The following is a 25289-nucleotide window of genomic DNA, read 5'->3' as shown; positions in this document are numbered from 1 at the left end:
GTGTCATGACCACATTTTTTGCTTAAAATTGTATTTTCGTCCTCTAAAACCAGGGTGTGTCTTATGGTCCGGTGCGTTTTATAGTCTGAAAAATACAGTATATAGATTCATTACAAACAGTGATCTATTTCAAGTGTTTATTTCTGTTAATTTTGTTGATTATGGCTTACAGCCAATGAAAACCCAAAAGTCATTATTTGAGAAAATTAGAATATTATATAAGACCAACTGAAGTCCTATCAGAAAATTAGAATAATTACCCAAAACGCCTGCAATGGCTTTCTAAGTGGTTAAAATTGTCCCTTAGTCTGGTTCAGAAAGCGACCCAATCATAGGGAAAACTGCTGACTTGACAGATGTCCAGAACGCAGTCAGTGACACACATCACAAGGAGGTCATTGCTAAAGAAGCTGGTTCTTCCCAGATTGCTGTATCCAAGCATATTAATGGAGAGTTGAGTGGAAGGAAAAAGTGTGGCAGACAAAGGAGCACAAGCAATCGGGATAACCGCAGCCTTGATAGGATTAAGATGGCCATTCAAAAATTTGGGGGAGATTCACAAGGAGTGGACTGCTGCTGGAGTCAGTGCTTCCAGAGCCATCACACACAGCCATATCCAGGACATGAGCTATCAATAGACAACGCCAGAAGCATCTTACCTGGGCCAAGGAGAAAAAGAACTGGACTGTTGCTCAGTGCTCCAAGGTGTTGTTTTCAGATGATAGTAGATTTTGCATTTCATTTAGAAATCAAGGTCCCAGAGTCTAGAGGAAGATTGGAGAGGCACTTAATCCAAGCTGCTTGAGGTCTAGTGTGGTTTCCACAATCAGTGATGGTTTGGGGAGCCATGTCAGCTGCTGGTGTAGGCCCACTGTGTTTTATCAAGACCAAAGTCAGCACAGCTGTCTACCAGGACATTTTAAAGCACTTCATGCTTCCCTCTGCCAATAAGCTTTCTGGAGATGGAAATTTCATTTTCCAGCAGTACTTGGCACCTGTCCACACTGCCAGAAGTACCAATACCTGGTTTAATATCCGCAGTATCACTGTGCTTGATTGGCTAGCAAACTTGCTTGACCTAAACCCCATAGAGAATCTATGGGGTATTGTCAAGAGGAAGATGAGAGACAGCAGACCCAACAATGCAGACGACCTGAAGGCTGCTATTAAAGCAACCTGGGCTTCCATAACTCCTCAGCAGTGCCACAGGCTGATCTCCTCCATGCTACACCGCATTGATGCAGTAAGTCATGCAAAAGGAGCGCCAACCAAGTATTGAGGCATTTACTGTACAGACTTTCCAGTAGGCCAACATTTCTTAGTTTAACATCATTTTTTCAGTTGGTCTTATAAAATATTCTAATTTTCTGAGATAATGACTTTTGGGTTTTCATTGGCTGAAAGCCATAATCATCATTAACAGAAATAAACACTTGAAATAGATCCCTCTGTGTGTAATGACTCTCTATAATATACGCATTTCCCTTTTTGTATTGAATTACTGAAATAAATTAACTTTTCTTTGTCGCTCTATTGGGAGACCCAGACAATTGGGTGTATAGGCTATGCCTCCGGAGGCCGCACAAAGTATTACACTCAAAAGTGTTAAGCCCCTCCCCTTCTGCCTATACACCCCCCGTGCTCCCACGGGCTCCTCAGTTTTTTGCTTTGTGCGAAGGAGGTCAGACACGCACGCACAGCTCCATAGATGGGTCAGCAGCAGCTGCTGACTATGTCGGATGGAAGAAAAGTGGGCCCATATAGGGCCCCCAGCATGCTCCCTTCTCACCCCACTCTTGTCGGCGGTGTTGTTAAGGTTGAGGTATCCATTGCGGGTACGGAGGCTGGAGCCCACATGCTGTTTTCCTTCCCCATCCCCCTCAGGGCTCTGGGTGAAGTGGGATCTTAACGGTCTCCAGGCACTGAGACCGTGCTCCATCCACAGCTCCTAAGACTCTGCTGGATAGGAGCCGAGTATCGTTCAGGGACATGGCCCTGCTACTTGAAGGTACTCTGTGTCCCTGTGGGGACCGCGCACAGCAACACTCCAGCATTGCTGGGTGTGCTAGTGCACCGGGGACCGCGGCGCTGACCGGGTTAATGTGCCATTACACACTCAGCGTCGCTGAGTGTGTTTATGTAGGGGGACTACCGTACTACCGCCGCCGCCATGTTTTTAACACTGAGGCGCGGCTGGGACTTGTAGTGCGCCGGGGACTTCCGCGCGGCCGCGCTTTTATGGAAGCCGCGCTTATTACTTGAGTCCCCGGCTTGTACGGCCTAGTGTTTCCTCCTCCCGCCCACAGCCCTGACAGGCAGGGGAAGGGCGGGACGCTTTACAGACGAGCTGCAGTGAGGGCTGGAGCATGCTTTGCATACTCCACTCCCCTCACTGCACTGTGAGGCACCAGTTCCCGCACTTTCTAAGGGTCACGCCCACGGCTTCCTCCTCTCTCAGGACGCCGGCAGCCGTGCCATTACACACTCAGCATCGCTGAGTGTGTTTATGTAGGGAGACTACCGCGCTGACCGCCGCCGCCATGTTTTGACACTGAGGCGCGGCTGGGACTTGTAGTGCGCCGGGGACTTCCGCGCGGCCGCGCTTTTACGGCGGCCGCGTTTATTACTCGAGTCCCCGGCTTTTGCGGCCTAGTCTTTCTTCCTCCCGCCCACAGCCCTGACAAGCAGGGGAAGGGCGGGACGCTGCACAGGATGAGCAGCACTGAGGGCTGGAGCATGCTTTGCATACTCCACCCCCCTCACTGTCCTCTCCTCAGAAGCCGGCAGCCATTCCTGTCAGCTCCTTGAATGCTGCAGAGGGGGACAAATTCTGACAGACCCAGGCAGGGACCCTGGTGGCCTCACAACCGCTTTATGCGGGGGGTATGCAGCATCTGTGGTGCTAGCCACATTTGTGCAGGAGTGTAATTTTAAATCATATGTTTATAAGATATGCTTTACACTGTATGGTGCACAGTTGATTCTGTATATATATTGTGTTGCTCAGGGAAGTCAACAGCATGGCGCCCATAAAAGGCAGGAGCGCCAAACCACAGGCTTACTATGCTGCCTGCGCCGCATGTACGACCCCTCTGCCGGCAGGATCCACTGAGCAATCCAGACCGGTATCTCAGCACAGGGGCACTGTTGAATCATTGCTCCCTGGCCCACCTCAGTTGGACCAGAGGTCTCCCCGGGGTGTCTCATAGATCCCAGAGTGAGGTCTCTGATACAGACCCCAGCCCCTGACCGTCTAAGCGAGCTCGCTGGGAAATTCCCTCGACATCTTCATATTGGTCAGGGTCTCAGCGGGGGGAATCCCTGGATGATGAAGCGGAGACAGCTGATCAGGATTCTGATCCTGAGGCCGCTCTCAATCTTGATACGCCTGACGGGGACGCCATAGTGAACGATCTTATAGCGTCTATCAATCAAAGATGCCACTCACAGGCAGATGGAGCTCTGGTTGAAATCCATCTATGAAGCTATCAGCGCTTCTTTTGCACCAGCATTTGCAGCCGTATGGGTGCTACAAGCTATCTCAGCAGGTCAAGCGCAAATTGACGCAGCCACACAGACGTCGGCATTTGCGTCTTACGCTATTAATGCTGTCCTGGACTCTGCGAGCCGTATGGCGGTTGCTTCCGCCAATTCGGTGGTACTCTGCAGGGCCTTGTGGCTACGGAACTGGAAGGCAGATTCTGCTTCCAAAAAAGCGTTTAACCAGTTTGCCAATTTCTGGCGACCGACTGTTTGGCGAACGTTTGGATGAAATCATCAAACAATACAAGGGAAAGGATACATCCTTACCCCAGCCCAAACCGAACATACCCCAACAGAGGATGGGGCAGTCGAGGTTTCGGTTCTTTCGGGGCGCGGGCAGGTCCCAATTCTCCTCGTCCAAAAGGCCTCTGAATAGATCAAGGGCTCTCCGATTCATGGCGGTCTAAGTCAAAAAGACCACCGGAGGTGCCGCTACCAAAGCGGCTTCTTGATGGCTTTCGGTCTCCTCAATCCGCATCCTCGGTTGGTGGCAGGCTTTCCCGCCTTTGCGACTCCTGGCTGCCAAGGGTAAAAGACCGTTGGGCGAGAGACATTCTGTCTCACGGTTACAAGTTAGAGTTCGCCTCTCGTCCCCCGACTCGATTCTTCAGGTTATCCCCGCCTCCCGAGCGAGCCGAGGCTCTTCTGCAGGCGCTGGGCACTCTGAAGGCAGAAGGAGTGGTGGTCCCTGTTCCTATTCAGCAACAGGGTCACGGGTTTTTCTCCAACCTGTTTGTGGTTACAAAGAAGGTCGGGTCTTTCCGTCCTGTCCTGGACCCGTAACTGCTCAACAAACACGTATAGACCAGACGGTTCCGGATGGAAACCCTCCGCTCCGTCATCGACTCAATGTCCCCAGAAGATTTCCTTGCATCGATCGATATCAAAGATGCTTTTCTCCACGTACCGGTGGCTCCAGAGCACCAACGCTTCTTGCGCTTCACCATAGGAGACGAACACCTGCAGTTCGTGGCACTGCAGTTCGGCCTGGCTACAGCCCCACGGGTTTTCACCAAGGTCAGGGCTACAGTAGTTGCGGTCCTCCACTCTCAGGGTCACTCGGTGATCCCTTACTTGGACGATCTGCTGATCAAGGCACCCTCTCAAGAGGCATGCCAACACAGCCCCGACGCTTCTCTGGGGGCTCTCCAGAGTTTCGGGTGGATCATCAATTTTCCAAAGTCAAATCTGACACCAGCCCAATCGCTGACATATCTTGGCATGGAGTTTCATACCCTATCGGCGATAGTGAAGCTTCCGCTGATCAACAAGCGTTCACTACAGAAAGGGGTGCAATCTCTCCTTCAAGGTCAAGCACACCCCTTGAAGGGCCTCATGCACTTCCTGGGGAAGATGGTGGCAGCAATGGAGGCAGTTCCTTTCGCGCAGTTTCACCCGCGTCCTCTTCATTGGGACATCCTACGCAAATAGGACAGGAAACCGACGTCCCTCGACAGGAACGTCTCCCTCTCTCAGGCAACCAAAGCTTCCCTTAGGGGGTGGCTTTCTTCCCACTTCATTATCGCATGGGAAATCCTTCCTACCCCCATCCTGGGAGGTGGTCACGACGGACGCGAGTCTGTCAGGGTGGGGAACAGTCTTTCTCCACCACAGGGCTCAGGGTACGTGGACTCAGCAAGAGTCCTCGCTTCAGATCAATGTTCTGAAGATCAGGGCAGTGTATCTTGCCCTAAAAAGTGTTCCAGCAGTGGCTGGAAGGCAAGCAGATCCGAATTCAGTCGGACAACTCCACAGTGGTGGCTTACATCAACCACCAAGGCGGAACACGCAGTCGGCAAGCCTTCCAGGAAGTCCGGCGGATTTTGATGTGGGTGGAAGCCACGGCCTCCACCATCTCCGCAGTTCACATCCCGGGCGTCGAAAACTGGGAAGCAGACTTTCTCAGTCGCCAGGGCATGGACGCAGGGGAATGGTCTCTTCACCCGGGCGTGTTTCAGGAGATCTGTTGCCGCTGAGGGAGGCCAGACGTCGACCTAATGGCGTCCCGGCACAACAACAAGGTCACGGCATTCATGGCACGCTCTCACGATCACAGAGCTATGGCGGCAGACGCCTTAGTTCGGAATTGGTCGCAGTTTCAACTCCCTTATGTGTTTCCTCCGCTGGCACTGTTGCCCAGAGTGTTACGCACGATCAGGGCCGACTGCCGCCGCGCCATCCTCGTCACTCCAGACTGGCCGAGGAGGTCGTGGTACCCGGATCTGTGGCATCTCACGGTAGGCCAAACGTGGGCACTACCAGTCCGACCAGACTTGCTGTCTCAAGGGCCGTTTTTCCATTTGAATTCTGCGGCCCTCAACCTGACACTGTGGCCATTGAGTCCTAGATCTAGCGTCTTCAGGATTATCTCAAGAGGTCATTGCCACTATGAGACAGGTTAGGAAACCAACGTCCGCCAAGAGCTACCACAGGACGTGGAAAAATTTTCCTGTCGTGGTGCTCTGCTCGGGGTTTTTCTCCCTGGCCTTTTGCCTTGCCCATTTTTCTGTCCTTCCTTCAATCTGGACTGGAAAAGGGTTTGTCGCTCGGCTCCCTTAAGGGACAAGTCTCAGCGCTCTCTGTGTTTTTCCAGTAGCGCCTAGCCAGACTTCCACAGGTACGCACGTTCCTGCAGGGGGTTTGTCATATCGTTCCTCCTTACAAGCGGCCGTTAGAACCCTGGGATCTGAACGGGGTGCTGATGGTTCTTCAGAAACCACCATTCGATCCAATAAGGGATATTTCTTTCTCACGCCTTTCGCAGAAAGTGATTTTCCTAGTAGCAGTCACTTCACTTCGGAGAGTGTCTGAGCTAGCAATGTTGTCATGCAAAGCCCCTTTCCTGGTGTTCACCAGGACAAGGTGGTTCTGCGTCCGGTTCTGGAATTTCTCCCAAGGGTGGTACCCCCCTTTCATCTCAATCAGGATATCTCCTTACCCTCTTTTTGTCATCATCCAGTTCACCAATGTGAAAAGGATTTGCACTGGTTAGATCTGGTGAGAGCACTCGGGCTCTACATTTCTCGTACGGCGCCCCTGCGCCGCTCGGATGCACTCTTTGTCCTTGTCGCTGGCCAGCGTAAAGGGTCACAGACTCCCAAATCAACCCTGGCCCGGTGGATCAAGGAACCAATTCTCGAAGCTTACCGGGCTGCCGGTTCCCTCAGGGCTCTAGGCCCATTCTACCAGAGCCGGGGGCGCGTCCTGGGCTTTGAGGCACCAGGCTACGGGTCAGCAGGTGTGTCAGGCAGCTACCTGGTCGAGCCTGCACACTTTCACGAAACACTATCAGGTGCATACCTATGCTTCGGCGGATGCCAGCCTAGGTAGATGAGTCCTTCAGGCGGCGGTTGCCCACCTGTAGGAAGAGGCCGTTTTACGGCTCTATTACGAGGTTTTATTTTACCCACCCAGGGATTGCTTTTGGACATCCCAATTGTCTGGGTCTCCCAATAGAGCGACAAAGAAGAAGGGAATTTTGTTTACTTACCGTAAATTCCTTTTCTTCTAGCTCTAATTGGGAGACCCAGCACCCGCCCCTGTTTTTTTGTGTACACATGTTGTTCATGTTGTTTGGTTTCAGTTCTCCGATATTCCTTCGGATTGAATCTACCTTACACCAGTTTATAATCTTTTCCTCCTTCTTGCTTTTGCACCAAAACTGAGGAGCCCGTGGGAGCACGGGGGGTGTATAGGCAGAAGGGGAGGGGCTTAACACTTTTGAGTGTAATACTTTGTGCGGCCTCCGGAGGCATAGCCTATACACCCAATTGTCTGGGTCTCCCAATTAGAGCTAGAAGAAAAGGAATTTACGGTAAGTAAACAAAATTCCCTTCTTTGATGATATTCTAATTTATTGAGATGCACTTGTATATCTGCCTGTACTATGGAATGGCCTTGTGTGACTATACAGGGACATGGTCTGACCATACCACATCTCCTGGGCAGGGGAGGAAGCAAAAAGGATAAAGACATTACAGCAGGGGATCACAGCTGATTCTTTCTGTGAGTTAATACATTTTTAAAAAACAAACCGGAAAAGGTTTAACCTTACAAAACGAATCCGGTCTGATCCCGTGCTGTATGTTTGTATACTTTTTTTGCGTCCTCCCTGGCCCAGGAGATATGGAGTTATCAGCCCATGTCCCTGTATGGCCATTACGCAGTGCATAGCAGGGACATATATAAGATTATCTCAGCACAGGAACATTTCTTTAAACACATCCAATTGTGGAACATATTATTCCAAGATCTACTGATTAAAATGAACTTTTAAGTTAGCTTTGTTTGTGGGACAACCCCTTTAAGTTGATTTTGTAACATTTCGTATTTTCTTCCAGAGCTGCACTTTGCTCCTGTTTGTCCTCTTTGTATATGATGTCTTCTTCGTATTCATCACGCCATTTTTTACTAAGGTATGAGGGTTTGTTTTTTTTGTGCCTTGAGCTAGTGCTTTACAGATATTGACTTCTAGTAGGAAAATTTACATTTTATTCATCATATGAAACTGTATCCTACTGTATCCTCACCTATCCTTTGTAGACTGTGAGCCCTCGCGGGCAGGGACCTCTATCCTCCTGTACCTGTCTGTGTCTCGTATTGTTTATGATTATTGTACTTGTCCCTATTATGTATACCCCTTTCACATGTAAAGCGCCATGGAATTGATGGCGCTATAATAATAAATAATAATAATAACTGTTTTTCTATCTGCAGAGTGGGGAGAGTATCATGGTTGAAGTTGCTGCAGGTCCATCAGATTCATATACTCAGGAAAAGGTAAGCGGTCATTTTATTCTTAGAATTTCAAATAATTGTCACATTTCGTACTTATGCAGGATGACTTAATCTGTGCATTGACTGTCGTACAAAAGCTGAGGGAATGGGGAGCAGATGTGATGAAAAGTATCCATGCGTGTGATCTCGCTCTCAAACTGACATTGAGTACCAAGACACATGCCACATTGTATTAGTAGTCCGGATCCGCTCGGTTACTAGAGTGTCGGACCCGGAGTTCTCAGGGAACTGATCTTGGAAGTCGGGAACTAAAATAACGGAAAAATAAAAAAAAAATCAAGCAAGCACTCTATGCTTAACGAATCTCTGGCATGGCTGTAACTGCTTCCAGGTCGCTCATTCTACTTCTGTGACTGCTCATTATTGCTCATCCATAATCACTGCTTCCCTCGCTCATCGGCAGTCCTGGCGTCTGTGATTCGTTGCAGTCAGACGTGCCCCTCAGCCTGTGTGATAGCGTATGACTGCTTGTGATCACAGACCCTATGTACGTGTTACTATCATGGTATAAAAGTAAACAAATTGTCATAGTGTCGTCCTGTATTATGATACCCAACACAGATAAAGCTTACGGCTACAGGCTGCAGCCCCCAGCCATGCGCTTATCTTGGCTGGGTATCAAAATAAGAGGAACCTACTGCACTTTTTCTTTTTAATTTATTTAAATAAATAATTTTAAAAACTGGAATGCGGTGTGTATCTCCTCCCCCCCACCCTTCTTCAATTTTGATACCCGCCATGATAAAGCCCGACAGCTCAGGGCTGGTATTCTCAGGCTGGGGATACACATGCTTATTGGTCTCAGACACCTCCCGTTACTAATCTAGGGCTTAGTGGCAGCTGTGACCTATTATTAACCCCTAATTACCCCATTTGCCACCGCACCAGGGCAATCGGGAAGAGCTGGGTAAAGTTCTGTGATTGTAACATCTAATGGATGTGACAATACTGGGCGGCTGTAGGCTGCTATTTTTAGGAGACCCAATAATTTATTGAAATAATTTAAAAAAAAAAAAAGCCGCATTCGTTTCCTCTTATTTTGATACACTGCCAAGATAAGCGCATGGCTGGGGGCTGCAGCCTGTAGCCGTATGCTTTATCTATGCTAGTATCATAATATGGGGGACCTTACACCAATTTTTGTTTTTATTATTTATTTAGTTTTCCACCACGATAGGGACCCGCAGACAGGGTCTGTGATCGAAGGCTGTCAGATGCTGTCACACAGGCTGGGGGCGCGTCTGACTGCAACCAATCACAGACGCTAGGACTGCTGGTGGGCAGAGGAAGCAGTGAATATGGATGAGCACTAATGAGCAGCCCAGGTAGAAGAGTGGCTGGAAGCAGTTACTGCCACGCCGGAGAGTCTGTGAGTATAGCGCGCCTTCTCCAATACCCCTATCCCTTCTACCACCATTTTTAAGCACCGGATTCTGGCCCCCATAGACTTTTATGGGGACCGGCATCCAGTTAGATATCTGGGATCAATTCTGGGAACCTTTTGTTTTTTTGTTTGTGTAATCCACTTAGACCTGCCGATCTCAGTTATCCGCGAGTCTGCCCATCACTATGAATTTGAGTGATGGCTGCACAACTGCTTCCACTCCATCCATTGTCTATAGAACTGAAAATAGTGACTCAGCTTTCTTCAGCAGTCTCATAGACAATGAATAGATAAGTGAAACTTTGTGATGTTCTAAATAATCCATTAAGGGAAAGTTCTGTGATTTTAATACAAAATTGTTAATTTTAGAGTAATTTTTTTTTAGGAATCTATTATAAGGGCACATTTTTTGTGCTTTTTTTATCACCTATGTAACTCAGGATCTGATTAGGTTGTTATTAATTTGATCGTTCTCTCTTTTCTATATCAGCTCCCTATGGTCCTGAAAGTGCCAAGATTAAACTCTTCACCATTGGCTCTCTGTGACCGGCCATTCTCTCTACTAGGTTTTGGAGACATATTAGTGCCAGGTATTGATATACAGCTGGTTAATACTTTTAAGTAATCCTGTGACTAACATTTTGGTTAATAATTCTTTTGTTTTAAAAAAAAGAACCAATGCTAAAGTCAAATATATCATAACATCATATAACAATGAACATACACATAAAACAAGACAGAATGCACTAAAGGTGGGGTGGGAGAAGCAAAGAGAACGTGGGGGTGGGGTGTAGTATGGAGGCACATAGACAATGGAAAGGTAAGGATCAGTAATTAATGACAATATGATGTATTATTGTATATTATTATCCAAAAGAAAGACTGGTGCTTCGTGTATGCAGATGTGCATGTGCTATCCACAGGTACCAGATCCCTAAGGCTAGGTTCACATTTCCGTTGTTCTGCATCAGTCACATGCGTTGCTTGATGCATGTGACTGATGCGTTGTAAACTGGATGACCAAGAACAGAATTCATTGTCGGACTCCGTTGTGTGCGGGGGGCGGAGTGTGAGGTGTGTGGAGCCGAGCGGGGCTGTGGCGCTGAGGACGTCAGTGCCGCGGTCTGCATGGCTGGGGACAGGTGAGTGTGTGTGTGTGCGTGTGTATACATGCGGAGTGCGGGAGGGGGCGAGGCCGAGCGGGGAGGAAATGTCGGGCTCCTTGCACACGTAGCCAGGGTAAATATCGGGTAACTAAGCAAAGCACTTTGCTTGGTTACCCGATCTTTACCTTGGTTACCAGCATACACCGCTTAGTGCTGGCTCCTTGCACACGTAACCAGGGTAAATATCGGGTAACTAGGCAAAGTGCATTGCTTGGTAACCCGATGTGTATCCCGGTTACATGTGCAGGGAGCCAGAGAGAGCATGCGCAGTGAAATCCTACGGATTGCGCTGCTCAAAAAACGTTACAAGCTGTGTTCCTTCCGCCCCGCGGTCAGTCGCTCCACGACTGATCAGTCGGGCGGAGGATGCAACGCAGCATTATCAGTCACAATCCGCCGCTCATACAAGTCTATGGGAACAACGGAATCCGCCAAACGGATTCCGTTGTTTACCAGAGTAGCGGATTGTGACTGATACAATTTAACGGAAGTGTGAACCTAGCCCAAGTGTTATTTAAGACACTAGTGAGTTGCTCATTGCCCATAAAATTATCGATTTAGGATAGAAAGTCCAGGTGCAAATAATATTTTCTGTTTTGCTGCTAAGAAGGTGGTGAGGAATTTGTACTGAAGGTGGGTAAATGTGGATGTTTTGTTGTGTAACAGAGCTTGCCTAGGATATCTTACTGTGGGGACTGAAAAACGGCACAAGCAAAGTTATATACATGTGATTAGAAACAAAAGACCTGCAACATATTGCCTTTGGAAGCACAATCCCGGAAAGAAACAATTAATGCGATATCTAGGGACCTAGTGTGCAGGGACCATGTACGAGCACATGAGGACTTTGTAAGCAGGCTCTACTGCGTTAGAGTGGATGGAACAGGAAAAATCTAACTCCATGCATTGTTCCAGGACACGTTATCGCGTGTGCCCACCATGCCCACCTCCCGTTTACTAACAGTTCTGTACCGTGTGGTGAGAAACGCTGTTTGATGAAGAATATAGAGTAGATATTAAAGCTCTGGAGATGATCTGCAGAGGTGGTCAAATAATGTGAATGTATATAAGTAAGAGGTCGAGACAGTGCAGCTAACGTGATCCAGTGCATTATTTTCTATAGGTAGCGATCATTTTACATGTTATCAGAAATAAAAGGGATGCTTCCATTGAAGGGTTTCTATTACAAAGATCTTGCAGATTGTTGTGTATTTTATTTTCTTTTTTTATTGCCCCAGAAACAAGTATGGTTGGAGAGGGAATATGTCATATTAACTTAAATGTGTTTTGTTTTTTTTTTTGTTTTTTTTTAATTTGTTTGTTTGTTAAACCCCTTTTTGACTTCTGTACAGTAGAAGTCTATATCACATGTGGAGAGGCCTGCTCTTTACATAGTGGGTGCCTCTAACATGGCTGTTCCCAAACTCCAGTCCTCACGGCCCCTAAGTCATGTTTTCAGGATTTCCTTATTGTACAGGTAATGCCTTTATGATTCCATCACCAGTTCAATGATAATGGAATTCTGAAAACATGACCTGTTGGGGGCTGTGAGGACTGAAGCTTGGGAAACCCCTGCTCTAACAGATGTGATAAGAGAACTCTTATTACTAATGTTTTCTCCTTATATGCCACTGTCAGTCATGGACAGTGGCAATTAAGAGGTTTAATTAGAATAGTGGACTTAAATTCCACTAAATAAAATAGAAATAAAAAGATTAAAAATGTGTGTAATGTTAAAAAAATGTAAAAAAAAAAAAAATTAAAATCACAGAAAAAAAAGTTAGAATCACAGCCTTTACCCATTGCAAAAATAAAAAAATAAAAAAAAAGCCTATTTTGGTGTAACTACTTCCTTAAAGTGAACCTGTCAGGTGCAATATGCACCCAGAACCACGAGCAGTTCTGGGTGCATACTGCTAATCCCTGCCTAATAGTTCATGTATCTAGCAGCATAAATAAAGAGATCTTTAGAAAAGTATTTCTAAAGATCCTTTATGATATGCTCATGAGCACAGGTACTAGTTGCAAGGGTGTTATTTCCCCCGACTAGTCTGCCCTCTTAGCATGTTAGCACGCCCCTGTGGGTGTGCTAACATGCTATTCAATGCTCACTGCTCAGCGTCATCATTGGCAGTGACGTGCGTAGCTATGTCCGTTACACCGCCTCAGAACTCTGGGCATAGGGTCAGTGCTCATGATCAGAATTCCCCGGCACTTCCGCTCATGCGCACTGCACCAGTTTGAAGCCGGGACGTGTACATCCGACTTCATAGTGCGCATGACTGAAAATCCAGGGACTTGTGATCATGCGCATTAAGCCGAAAACCAGTGTCCGAGGCAGTGGCAGCAGAGAGGTGAGTTTGACCATGCCTCTGACGCTGCACATTCATTTGCATGTTAGTTTGCCCACAGGAGTGTACTTAGAAGCTAATAAGGGGCAACTGGCCGGGCAACTAACGCCCAGGGGACTGGTCCCTTCGCTCATTAGCATACGATAAAAGATGTTTAGAAATACTTTTTCTATAGATCTCTTTATCTATGCTTGTATATACAGGGTCGGTTAGGCAGGGATTAGCAATATGCACCCAGAACTGCTCTGTGTTCTGGGTGCATATTGCACCTGACAGGTTCCCTTTAAAATCTGTTCTTCCAAACATTCTTGGGAAATAGTATTTCAATTGATTCTTCCAAAGTACAAAGTTATTTAACTTATATGGCAAATGCTGTAAAGAAAAATGAAAAACGAAAAAAAAACCTAACTATTTGGGGATTTCACCTTCAATTGCCAAATGTAGAATAAACTGGATGTACCCCAAAGTGGTACAAGTAAAAACTATAGCTCACCAAAAAAAAAACATGCCCTCATGCAGATCTAGCAGAGGGAAAATGAAAAACAATAAAGTCATAGTAAATGGCTACAAAAGGCAATTATTTTTAGAAAGTTCTGTAAACTATAACCAAATGCAATGTATCTACGTAATTTTATTGACCTTCAGAATCAAGTTTTCAGGTCATTGTATCACACGGTGAACACTGCAGAAAAAAAAACCCATAAAGGAATTGCATTTTTTTCACATTAGTTCAATTGCTGTTTTTTGTTTGTTTGGGGGTTTTTAACGTTTGTTTTTATCCTGTTTTTGATGAATTTTTTTTCTCTGTTAGGTGTATGATGCTTTAAATAAATCTGCTTTGTTTTTGAAATTTCCTGTTATTGACATTCTCAGGTGCAGATTGCATGCGTTTTTGATGCGTTTCTACAGAGGAAATGCAATATAAACGCATGTGGGTTTTTTACCTGTGGGTTTTCAGCATCTAATGCACGTCTATGGCAAAATTCTGCACAGAAAACTCAGTGTACCTGGAAGAGAAATTGACATGCTGCTGATTGGAAAGGTGTTCCACAGATGAGTTTATACAGCGTTAAAATGAAGCACAGTGGACGTGAGATTTCTATAAATCCCATCCACTTTGCTTGTAAAATGCTGCGTTTTTGACACAGCGAAAATACACCGTCAAAAACACAATAGAAAATCTTCATGGGCATGTTCCCTTGTAATGCACTATTTTAATAGTCCAAATAAAAGAAAATAATATAAAAGGTTGGGGGGATCAGAAGCCCTAAATACTCATATAATTATATTGGAAAAATCCAATGAAAATGTGAATCCTATAGATATATGGAATAGTAAAACTATATATTAATACATAAAAATCAACGTTATTGTACATCAAAATAGTCCAAAATACATCAAGTTGAAAACAATGATCGAACAGTTAAAACATGAGGTGAAAGGTAAAGCCTCAAAGTGAAAGGACACAAAGGGGCAAAGATCCATGAGTGGCAAATCATACCATCAAGTAAAGACAGGTTGGTGTAAGTACGAGTGATATCTGTAGTCATGTCCATACATCACATAACAGTGCGGAGTCTGAAAAATATATACTATGACAGTCTGGTCTTGCTTGGATGTAAACGTCATAAAGACAGAAATAAGTAAAATACTAAAACAATAGTGAATTCAAAGGTACTAATGCTTACCCATGATCTGAATGCTATACGTGCCCTCAACTCTAACACACGTTTCGCATGGGCTTCCTCAGGGGTATCTTTTATAATCCTCTAGCTTTGGATTTAGTGTCCCTTAATAATGCGTATTTGCTCATCTTATTACGGTAAGAGATAATTAACAGAAAATTCATTGGCAACACACACAGATAAAACCTAAAGACTACATATCCAACTTTTTCCATTTATTGAGAACAATACAGTTTATCTTAAATGGGTTATCTGGGATCCTATTTTTGTTTTCTATATGGCCTAAAACTTACCGTCAGGTAGTTGCTAACTACCTGACAGTTCTGTCCTGTTACAATCTCTGCCAGCTCAGGCGGCGATTCTCCTCCTGCTTTTGACCTCACCTCTACAGAGCAGTTCTTTCTCTTCTTGTCCACTCTGTGGGCAGGGCATCTCTGCTGATGTCCTGCTGCTTGACACCAGGCTCCCCACAGTTAGGCAGCAGGGAGCCACTGTCAGTCACCAAGATAGCAGAAACACTCCGTTGGCGGAAGTGAAGGAGCTGCTCTGTCGACATGACGTGACATCAAACATCAGAATCACAAGCAGAAATGGCCCATGATGACTCTGAGTTGGTACAGATCGTTGCCAGGAAAAACAGGCAGGTAGTTGGCTACTACCTGCCGGTAACTTATTAGCCCCATTATTTACTATTATTATTATTTATTATGGTTTGTCCTAAAAAAACTAATTTCATACCATAATGTATATTTTAACTGTTTTCACACAGGTCTCCTGGTGGCTTATTGTCATAGATTTGACATTCTCATTCAGTCTTCGAGGATCTATTTTTTGGCTTGCACTATTGGTATGTATTGCTTAAATAGTGCGGCATTTATGAAGGAGTGTTTTCAGCTATCCTCCTGAGCCTCCTCTAGGTGGTAGCAAAGTATCGTAAAAAATTTGTTCCTCTTGATTTTCTTAAGCTTCTTACTCTATCGACAAAATTACTGATCTGGGAAAAGGAAGTTTAGGATTTTTTTTTTATTAGGTGTACCCGCCGAATTTAGCCAGAGGAAAACCTCAGCAGTGTTTCTCCTGAAGAGTCTTCTTTGGCGTGTTTTTGGTAATTTTTTTCGTTTACCAGCATTTTTGTTTATTTTCATTGTATATTAATATATACAAGAAAAATAAATAAACAAACATGCTGGTGGCTGCAAGAATTACCGAAAAGACGGCAACAAGAGGGACTATGGAGTGGCGTCAGAGCAGGAGCCCTCTGAAGAATGGATCAGTCACTTAATTTAACACCTTCATACCTTTACCAACATGAAGCTTTTCAATAATCAACAGACGGAACCTAAGCACAGCAAGTTTTTTTTTTATGTTGTAGAGCATATGCTTGTTTTTAAAGCTTATTTATGGCTTTTTCAGCTGGTTTACGGTGCATATTGTCCTGAAAAAGCTGTTGTGTGAACATACCCTTACATTCTTTCTGCTGCTTAACCCCTTAATAACCGCGGGCAGTAATATTACGTCCTAGTGATCATAGGGTTACTACTCGCAGTCTGCTGCCGGCAGCTTGTAGCGATCGGCGCACATCTCAGCTGATTATTACAGCTGAGATGTGTGCCTTCCAGGAACGAGCAGAATCGTTATCTGCCCGTTCCGTTTAACCCCTTAAATGGCGCTGTCAATATGTGACAGCGCTATTATAATGGCATCGGCGGTAAACATTTACTCACCGGCCGATACCGGAAGTCACGTGACGTGATCACGCGTGACTTCCAGTGGTTGACATGGTAGCACAGGGTCATGTGATGACTCCTGTAGCTCACATGACTCACTTTCTGATTCACCCGGCCCAGAGCTGAAATGAAATGAGTATATCTGCTGTTCACAGCTCTGTAGCAGTGATCAGCAGATATAGCAGAGCGATCAGATTGCTGATCCATATAACCCCCTACGGGACCTAGTAAAATAAAAAAAGTAAAAAAAAGTTTTAAAAAATAAAAAAACCCTCCCCTTTCGCCCCATAAAGGGTTAAAAAAATATGCACACATTTGGTATAGCCACGTTCAGAAATGCCCGATCTATCAAAATATAAAATCAATCAATCTGATTGGTAAACGGCGTAGCGGCAAAAAAAAAAAAATCCAAACGCCAAAATTAAGGTTTTTTTGGTCGCCACAAATTTTGCGCTAAATGCACTAACAGGCGATCAAAACGTAGCATCTGCGCAAAAATCGTACAGTTAAAAAGGGCAGCCTGAGACGCAAAAAATAAGCAGTCACTGAGCCCCAGATCCCGAAAATGGCGCAAAATGTACGCCACTTTTTTCGGACAAACTTCTGATTTTTTTTTTTTTTTTTAACCCCTTAGATAAACCCCTATACATGTTTGGTGTCTACGAACTCTCACCTACCTCAGGCATCACACCCATACATCAGTTTTACCATATAGTGAACACCGTGAATAAAATATCTCAAAAACAATAGTGCTATCGCTTTAAAAAGTACAGCTCGTTCCGCAAAAAATGAGCTCTCACATGACCATATTGACTGAAAAATAAAAATGTTACATCTCTCGGAAGAAGAAGAATAAAAAAAACAACAACGTAAAATGTAAATTATACAGTAGTTAAAGGGGAAAATCCAGGTACGCAATGATAAGGACAAAGTTTGTAATCTGTCCATTTCTCACTTATGCATAATTCCTTTGGTTTTATTTTATGGTATGTTAAGCATTTTATCTCAAATACCTATTCATAAATGCTTAATATATGCACATAGCCTATTGTGCTACAGATTTTTCACAATTTAAAATCAATAAACCCAGTTTTTTTTTCATTATTTTTTCTCTTCAGTTTAAAGTTTTAAATTTTATTTTTTTTTACTTCACAGCCTATGGAATAGGTCTCCTTGTGACCTTTGTGGCACTAGCCCTTATGCAAAGAGGACAACCTGCTCTCCTCTACCTAGTCCCCTGCACCCTCCTCACAAGTCTGGCCGTGGCCCTTTGGCGAAAGGAGCTTCCTTTGTTCTGGACTGGCAGCGGCTTTGTGGTGAATACCAGTTTCATATGACTATCTGATTAAGGATTTAAAACATTAGTGTTCCTTCAAATCAAAGTTGAGTAAAACATTTGATGAACTAACATAATGGGATAAGATAACATACCCTTGTATTACATGTGTTTTTTCATTAAAGGTGATGTGATGCTTGTTTTATATGACAGAGGTTTGATTGCCTGGCAATTTCCCTAACAGAATTGTATGTGCACAGGATTTGCAGGAATCTGACTGCGCTCACTTGTAGTTTTCCCTTACAGTAGTCATTATATATTTCTCATACGGAGCTATAAAGACTTCTTTTGTGATGCTTTTGTACCTTCAGGACTGATCTACACATTTTACAATTTTTTTCAGGCAAGGGGAAAAGCGTTCCTCTAAGAAGTCTAATAAGACCTCAACAACGTAAAGGACCTGTCACCAGCTCAGAAGTGAGAATAAAACTGGTGATTTTTGACCTAGTGACAGGTTCTCGAAGTGGCATCTCCAAGCTAGCTATCATAACTATAACAATAGCTTTGAAATTACAAATTCTGAAATTATTTTTGACAATATCCACAATTTAAGTTGTGAACCCACTGCTCTTTTTTATGAAATCATTGTAGCTTTAAGACTAAAGTCCCAGTCACACACAACGACTTACCAGCGATCCCGAATACGATGCGACCTGATAGGGATCGCAGGTAAGTCGCTGGGAGGTCGCTGGTGAGATGTCACACAGTCAGACCTTCACAACGATGCAGGAACGATACAGGTCGCAGTAGCGACCTGTATAACGATCTCAGCAGTCACTGTGACCCTGTCACACAGTGTCAAACACAGCGGTGTGTCCTGCCCAGCAGGACATCACCTTTGAAGAAAATGGCCTGGACCATTCTGCAACAACTACCGATCTCACAGCAACTAGCGATCTCTCACAGCAGGGGCCTGATCGCTGGTAGATGTCACACAAAGCGAGATCTCTAACGGGATCGCTACTGCGTCACAAAAACCGTGACTCAGCTGCGATCTCGCTAGCGATCTCGTTCTGTGTGACTGTACCTTATGTCCATTTTCTGGGTTTCAGAGACTGTAGAAAGAAAAAGGGCGCATAGGGTCTTACCAGGTAAAAAACAGAGATCTAAAGTAAGGTGCACTCACCTATAGGGGTTGTGAAAGGTCACAACACCTAAAACCGCATAATACTAGATGGAGACAGCTGCAGCCCCGAACAAATAGGATGGAATCTCGGAAGTAAAAACAGGTATCACCGCTGTGCTTATTACCAATACAAGTCAGGAATTAATTAATCTAAGTATTTATTGCATGTGCTAATACAGGTGAAATCGTTTCAGGGGTCACAGCCCCCTTCCTCAGGACTATATAACTATACTATCCTTGTCTCTGCTATATTGTCCTGAGGAAGGGGGCTGTGACCCCTGAAACACGTCGACCTGTATTAGCACATTCAATAAAGACTTGGATTAATTAATTCCTCGCTTGTATTGGTGATAAGGGCAGCGGTGATACCTGTTTTTACTTCCGAGATTTCATCTTAAGTACATTTTCTAGCATGCCCAGTAAATAACAATATAACTTCACATTATGATCACTTGTGATTATTCATATTGGCTTACTTATTATTGGTCTGTCATCAACATTCATTTCAAACACCTATTACAGTACCTGCATTAACTCAGTGAAGCTAGTTGTTTTATAATTGAGAATTTGTCATCAAAAAATGACCTATTGTTTATTTTTATTTTACTGCCACGACCTGTATTTTGTTTTAAAGGGGTTGTCCACTACTAGAGCAGCCATTTCTAAGTCCACATTTCTCCCAGGTAAAAAAATAACGCCCATACTCCCCTCCCGTACTGGTGCCCTTCAGCGGTGTCCAGGCTCGCAAAGAGTTGTAACATCACACGAGCCTCACGTCCAATCAGTGCGCTTCTGTCTCTCCGCCTTTGGACCAAATGACCAACAGGAAATGAGCACAGCTGCAATGCTCACTTCCTGTTGATTGGTCCAAAGGCGGGGAGACAGAAACCAACGCTGATTGGACGTGAGGCTCATGTGATGTTACATCCCTTTGCGAGGCTGGACACCACTGGAAGGATGACAGTATGGGAGGTGAGTATAGGCTTTATTATTTTACCTGGGGGGAAACATGTGCAATCAGAAGGGGTTGTCCTAGTAGTGGACAACCCCTTTTTAAGTCTTAAAATGTTGCAATTTTCACTTTGACCACCAAGCCTAAAACTGGGCCTATACTTCTTGTTTTGTACAAATCACTTTTCAGTGGTTATCATCACAGACTGGTAACATCTATAGGAATATAACACTACATCCACTACACAACTCAAGCAGAAGTTTTCAGCTAGGCATTGAGACTGACAGGGGAAGCTGTTTTATGCTGCACTTATAATATTTATACCTGTCCCCAGGAAAATGCACTCCTATCTGCAGGCTTATGAGAAAAGGCAGCAGAAACGATTCAGTATAACCTGTGCATTAATCATTCACATCTCTGCTCTTTCTTGGATTTTTGGCTAAGTGGGCAGTCCAATCACCAATAACTGACAGCTTTCTTTGTATAAATGTGCTTGCAGAGATAGCTGTCAGTGATTGATGAGGACTGCCCACTAGACTGAAAATCTCAGAGCAGAGGCTTAAATGATTAAAATCCAGATTATATGGAGGCTTTTCTCTCAAAACTATATAAATGAATCTGCTAAGCTCCCCCGACTCTATAACTTGGTGCCTGCAGATTGGACGTCATTTTTATGGTGATGGGTTTCCTTTAAATGGATGGATAGTTATGCAGTACCGAGTTGTGTCAGGCCTTCCTTTGCAGTAGCGTTCCACTTTCACCAGTATAAGGGATTTTGTGCTATATTCATATTTGGTTTAGGATCCTGCAACACCTTTCCTCATTATTGGGGTGAATTGTTTCATTGGAGGCTGGTAAGCCCTTGGCATCTTTTCTGGATGGAGAACATTTTTGTGCAGCTTTTATATGCCAGACTATACATTGCCTATCCATTCTAGTGTCCCTTCCATTCCCCTAACAGCACAATGAGCGCATCGCACAAGGCTCCGAGCTGCAGAATGTACTCACACTACATAAGCAGATCAAACATTATCATAGATTGTGAAAATGACAAAAATAAAAATGCAAAGTTTATTAGTTTTTGTAACTTTTTGTCATAGAGAGGTTAAAGCTTTAGTTACCCAAACCTATTGCATAAGCTTCCAAATCTAAGCCAAAATTGGCGAATAAAAGTGTTTTATCTTAAATATTGTACGTTTATTTTTATTAAATAATATATACCTAGAAAATAAACTCTCTCATATTTGAATGACCTTACAACAAAATTTATAAAATGAGAATTCTCCTAAAATCCTGCGCACAAAGAATTATCCTAAAATCCTGCGCACAATATACTAAATATGTACTAATCAAAATCCAATCAGAGGTTTTGCAGATCAATTGCATGAGCACTTATACCTTTCATCCTTTCTCAGCAGAAAGACCTACCAAACCCCAACCCCATTCTGGCCCCCAGCGGGTCAGAAGCCTGTATGAGCCAACACCCCGATAATGAAGAGCCTGTCACAAACCAAGACGAGGACCCTACCGCGGAACCACAGCACGAAGACGCTACCGGATCCCCTGTGGATGAACAGCTGTGTCTGGCGAAAGACAGGACTGTGGTAAAGACAGAAGAAGAAGAAAAACTGAATACTGGATCTGAAAGAACAGCAGAAAACCAACCGAGTACAGACGTAGACAGTCCCATGTCAGATAACGCGGCAAAAGCTGTAAATCAAAATGTTGAATGATCCACACAAAATGCCACGGCTCCACACACTTACCCAGACACAGGCAACCCACGTCGAAACCCCTCACCCCATAGGTGGCTCCAAGCGCAAACCAGGACCAGGTCATACCTAGAAACCTTTTGCTAAAGAATGAAACCTGCAAAGAATGTAACAAATCAATGTTATCATAGTCTCTTAATTTGGAAAGATGTTGCATCTCCACAACGTCACTTAAGATAATATCAATTTTTGGATATCATTATCCGGTATATAATTTTAGGCATGTAATCAACTTCTGAAATATACTGGCAAGTAGAGTACAGTATAATTTATTGTTATATATTTTTTTCTTATTTTTTTTTTTAAAGAAAATTCTTAGCATTACGCTTGATAAATTACAGATGATGGTTTGGGGTTTTTTTTAAAAGAAAAGAATAAACTTCTGAAGTGAAAATGTAGAGTAGAAAAGCCCCATACGTATAATAATGGAGGATTGTAATTTTGCAATGATGGTAAAATAAGAATTAATGAGATGTCTGAATGTGTCCTCGGCACGGATTTGTTTTACAAATGCTTGCTCACAAAGCAGTGATCCTGGAGTACAGCCTGTTTGTCCAGCTACCTCCACAAAGTTCATCATGGTGCCAGCATCAGCCAAACAGCGCGGCCGGGCATGAAGATTACAGGAAAGGAACTTTGTTATAACTGTACGTCTCTTCAGTATCGTTCTGTATTGCAGGATATACCTTGCAAATGAAATACCAGAGATGTTTCCTCCTTAGAAGAACATGTCGGGAACATAGTTACTTATCATATTTAGAATACTTGATTTTTTTTGTTTTTTTAAGAAAAAACATGCATTTACGAAAAAAGAAAAAAAAAATTGCGTTATATAGTTGTGTGTGCGTGTGTATGCTCATACACACTGCATATGATGTAACTTTTTCATTTATTGGCATTGTATTTAATTCACTAGGTAGTTCACAGCTACTTTGGTTGTGCAGGAGATTGTAAATAAAGACTTTTTTTTTTCTTTTGTACTATGTTGCTTTTCTTATTTATTGTAAGTATTCTTCACCCCTGTTTCATAAAGGCTAGCATTTTGTATGCTAGGTTTGATAAAAAGTGCGCTGGGCTGTCACTAGGTTTTTTCTATGTAATCTGAAAGCAGTATGATGTAGGGCAGAGACCCTAATTCCAGTGATGTTACTTGCCGGCATGGTGTCATTTTGATACAATCATAGTTTTCCCTGCTGCAGATCTAAAAGTACTCAGTAGGCTGAGCAATGTAAAAGCTCACCCACACCACTGATTGGTAGCTTTCTATGTGTACTGTATATTGGCAGAAAGCTGCTAACCAGTGGAGGGACGAGTTATACAGAGCATTAGGACTAGGAGACACGAGACACCTAGCCCTGTAGTAATAATCTGCAGATAAAACCCTGATTTTATTGAAACATCACACAGCTGAGAAAGTGACACTGCACTGTTATCAAGGTCTCTGCTCCTACATCATGCTGTTCTCAGATTACATAGCAAAAACCCGATGACTGATTTCTTTTAACCCCGTCACGACATTTGACGTTTGTCACATGTCGTGTCCCTTGGTTTGATGCGAGCTCGCACGCTGAGCCTGCATCTGTCACACGGAGCTTGGCTTAAAACTCTCCACGTGTCATGGCTGCATCAGATGATGCACACTACAGATTCTGACACTCCACACTAAGGTTTCTCTGGTTCTTCTCAGTTGCACAGGCAGGTTCAGCTGTGTGCTCATTAAAGGTCGGGCTAGCAAGAGTTAATCTCTGCTAGCCTGCTGGTTACCTCTAGGATCACATGTTGAAAACCTATCACAGTTTCTCCCCGCCTTTTTAGGATGGTGGTTTCTGTCTTCCCATGCCAACTATAGCTTCTGCTAAACCGGTCTGTGTGCGGTGTCCCAGTTTGGTGGTGTCTATACTACATGCTGCTTGGGGTGTTGTGGAATTCTCTCATTGACTCATTGTTTCCTCCATCCTCTTATTTTCCTCCTTATCACTTCTTGTCTAATACCTCTGTGTGAGCATACTGTGTGATAGTTTTGGTTTTCCCTGTCTATTCTAGAGGGAGTGGGGATATTAGATCAGAGCTGGCCAGGAGCAAGATCAGGAAGGCAGCCCAGATGTTCTCACCTTCAGAGGTATCTCTGGGAACAGGGATAGTTAGGGCCCCCCTAATATGAGGGCCAGTTAGGAGCCCCGGTCACCTTTTATCACCACCCATAACAGCATCTTTCCCGTCACATGTCGACTGATTATTCAATCAGCCATTATGTGCCTTCAACTACCGTGGGTGGATTGTAGATCCACCCGCGGCTGTTAAGCAATTCATTCCTGCCGTCATTCTCTGACAGCGGGATTTAACACGCAATGCCAGGAAGCGTGTCATTCCCTGCTCCCATTAGCGCACCTGTGACGTGATCACGAGGTGCCGATGGGTTTTCATGACAGCCAGGGGTCAGCTGATGACCTCTTTGTCTGTCATAACGATTCTTATGTGAATTCACTGCTCTGTTTAGCACAAGTAAACGGATGATAGCAGCCTCAAGTCCCCTAAAAGGACTATTAAATTCAACAAAAAGTAAAAAAAAAACCACAAGTTCAAATAACCCCCCTTTTTGCCCTACTGCAAATAAAACAAAAGAAAAATAAAAAATACACATTTGGTATTGCCGTGTTAAAAAATGTCCAATCTATCAAAGTAGAAAATAAATTAATATAATCCGTAAACGGCATAATGAAAAACATTGAAAATTACATTTTTGGGGGCACCGCAACATTGCAATAAAATACAATAACAGGCGATCAAAACATTGTATCTACCCAAAAATAAGGCAGGATAAAAACATCAGCTCAGGGCGCAACAAGCAAGCCGTCATATGGGCCCAGATCCTAAACAATAAAAATGTTACTGTCGTCGGAAAATAGTGACAAAAGCTAGTTTTTAATATTTTTTTTTTCTTTTTACAAATTTTTGAAAATGTTTTACCATTTTAGTAAAAAAAAACAAAAAAAACAAACTGTACATGTTTGGCATCGATGAACTCGTACTGACCTGCAGAATCATACTGCCAGGCCAGTTATACAATATAATGAACATTGTAAATAAAAAAAAAAATTGTAGGAGTGCACTTTTTTTTTTCACCGCATTTGGAACTTTTTTTCCCCCATTTTCCAGTACCCTATTGTTAAGTCACCGCCGGAGTCTGCTCCAGCGACTTCTGCTCCGATCGCCAGGCGACGCCGTGTTCCTGCCGTGGATGGTGCTGGTGATGGGAGAGGAGTCGATGCCAGCGGCACCGGTTGGCGCAAGCTACGATCATCCACTGGGCTGGGTTATCTTGGGATCTGCAGTACCGCTGGCTGACTGTGGGTGGCATGTGTCTTCCAAATGAAGTTGCCAGCGTTCAGCTACAGCCAATGGGAAGACACCACACCCTTCTTTATTCCCCCTCCTGTCACATGACCACTG

The 25289-nt window shown here is 44.1% G+C and overlaps 1 protein-coding gene across 4 annotated transcripts in view; it reads left to right on the top strand.

Moving 5' to 3' along the window:
* Positions 1-22819, top strand: part of SPPL2B (signal peptide peptidase like 2B) — a 94434-nt gene extending 71615 nt beyond the window's left edge. Inside the window, exons 10-15 of one of the 4 annotated variants that reach the window (XM_075352441.1) lie at positions 7884-7958; positions 8260-8322; positions 10215-10314; positions 15696-15773; positions 17809-17969; positions 21486-22819. In XM_075352441.1, coding sequence (XP_075208556.1) covers positions 7884-7958; positions 8260-8322; positions 10215-10314; positions 15696-15773; positions 17809-17969; positions 21486-21800 — 792 coding nt within the window. In that variant the 3' untranslated portion in view covers positions 21801-22819. Of the gene's footprint in view, positions 1-7883; positions 7959-8259; positions 8323-10214; positions 10315-15695; positions 15774-17808; positions 18036-21482 lie in introns of all 4 variants that reach the window. The other 3 variants (XM_075352440.1, XM_075352443.1, XM_075352442.1) reach the window with 3 other exon arrangements.
* Positions 22820-25289: the final 2470 nt, after the last annotated feature.

Source organism: Anomaloglossus baeobatrachus, chromosome 1, assembly GCF_048569485.1.
Source record: "Anomaloglossus baeobatrachus isolate aAnoBae1 chromosome 1, aAnoBae1.hap1, whole genome shotgun sequence".
Taxonomy (NCBI): Eukaryota; Metazoa; Chordata; class Amphibia; order Anura; family Aromobatidae; genus Anomaloglossus; species Anomaloglossus baeobatrachus.
Note: the sequence above shows the minus strand (reverse complement) of the source record. Positions and strands in the feature narration are given on the sequence as shown.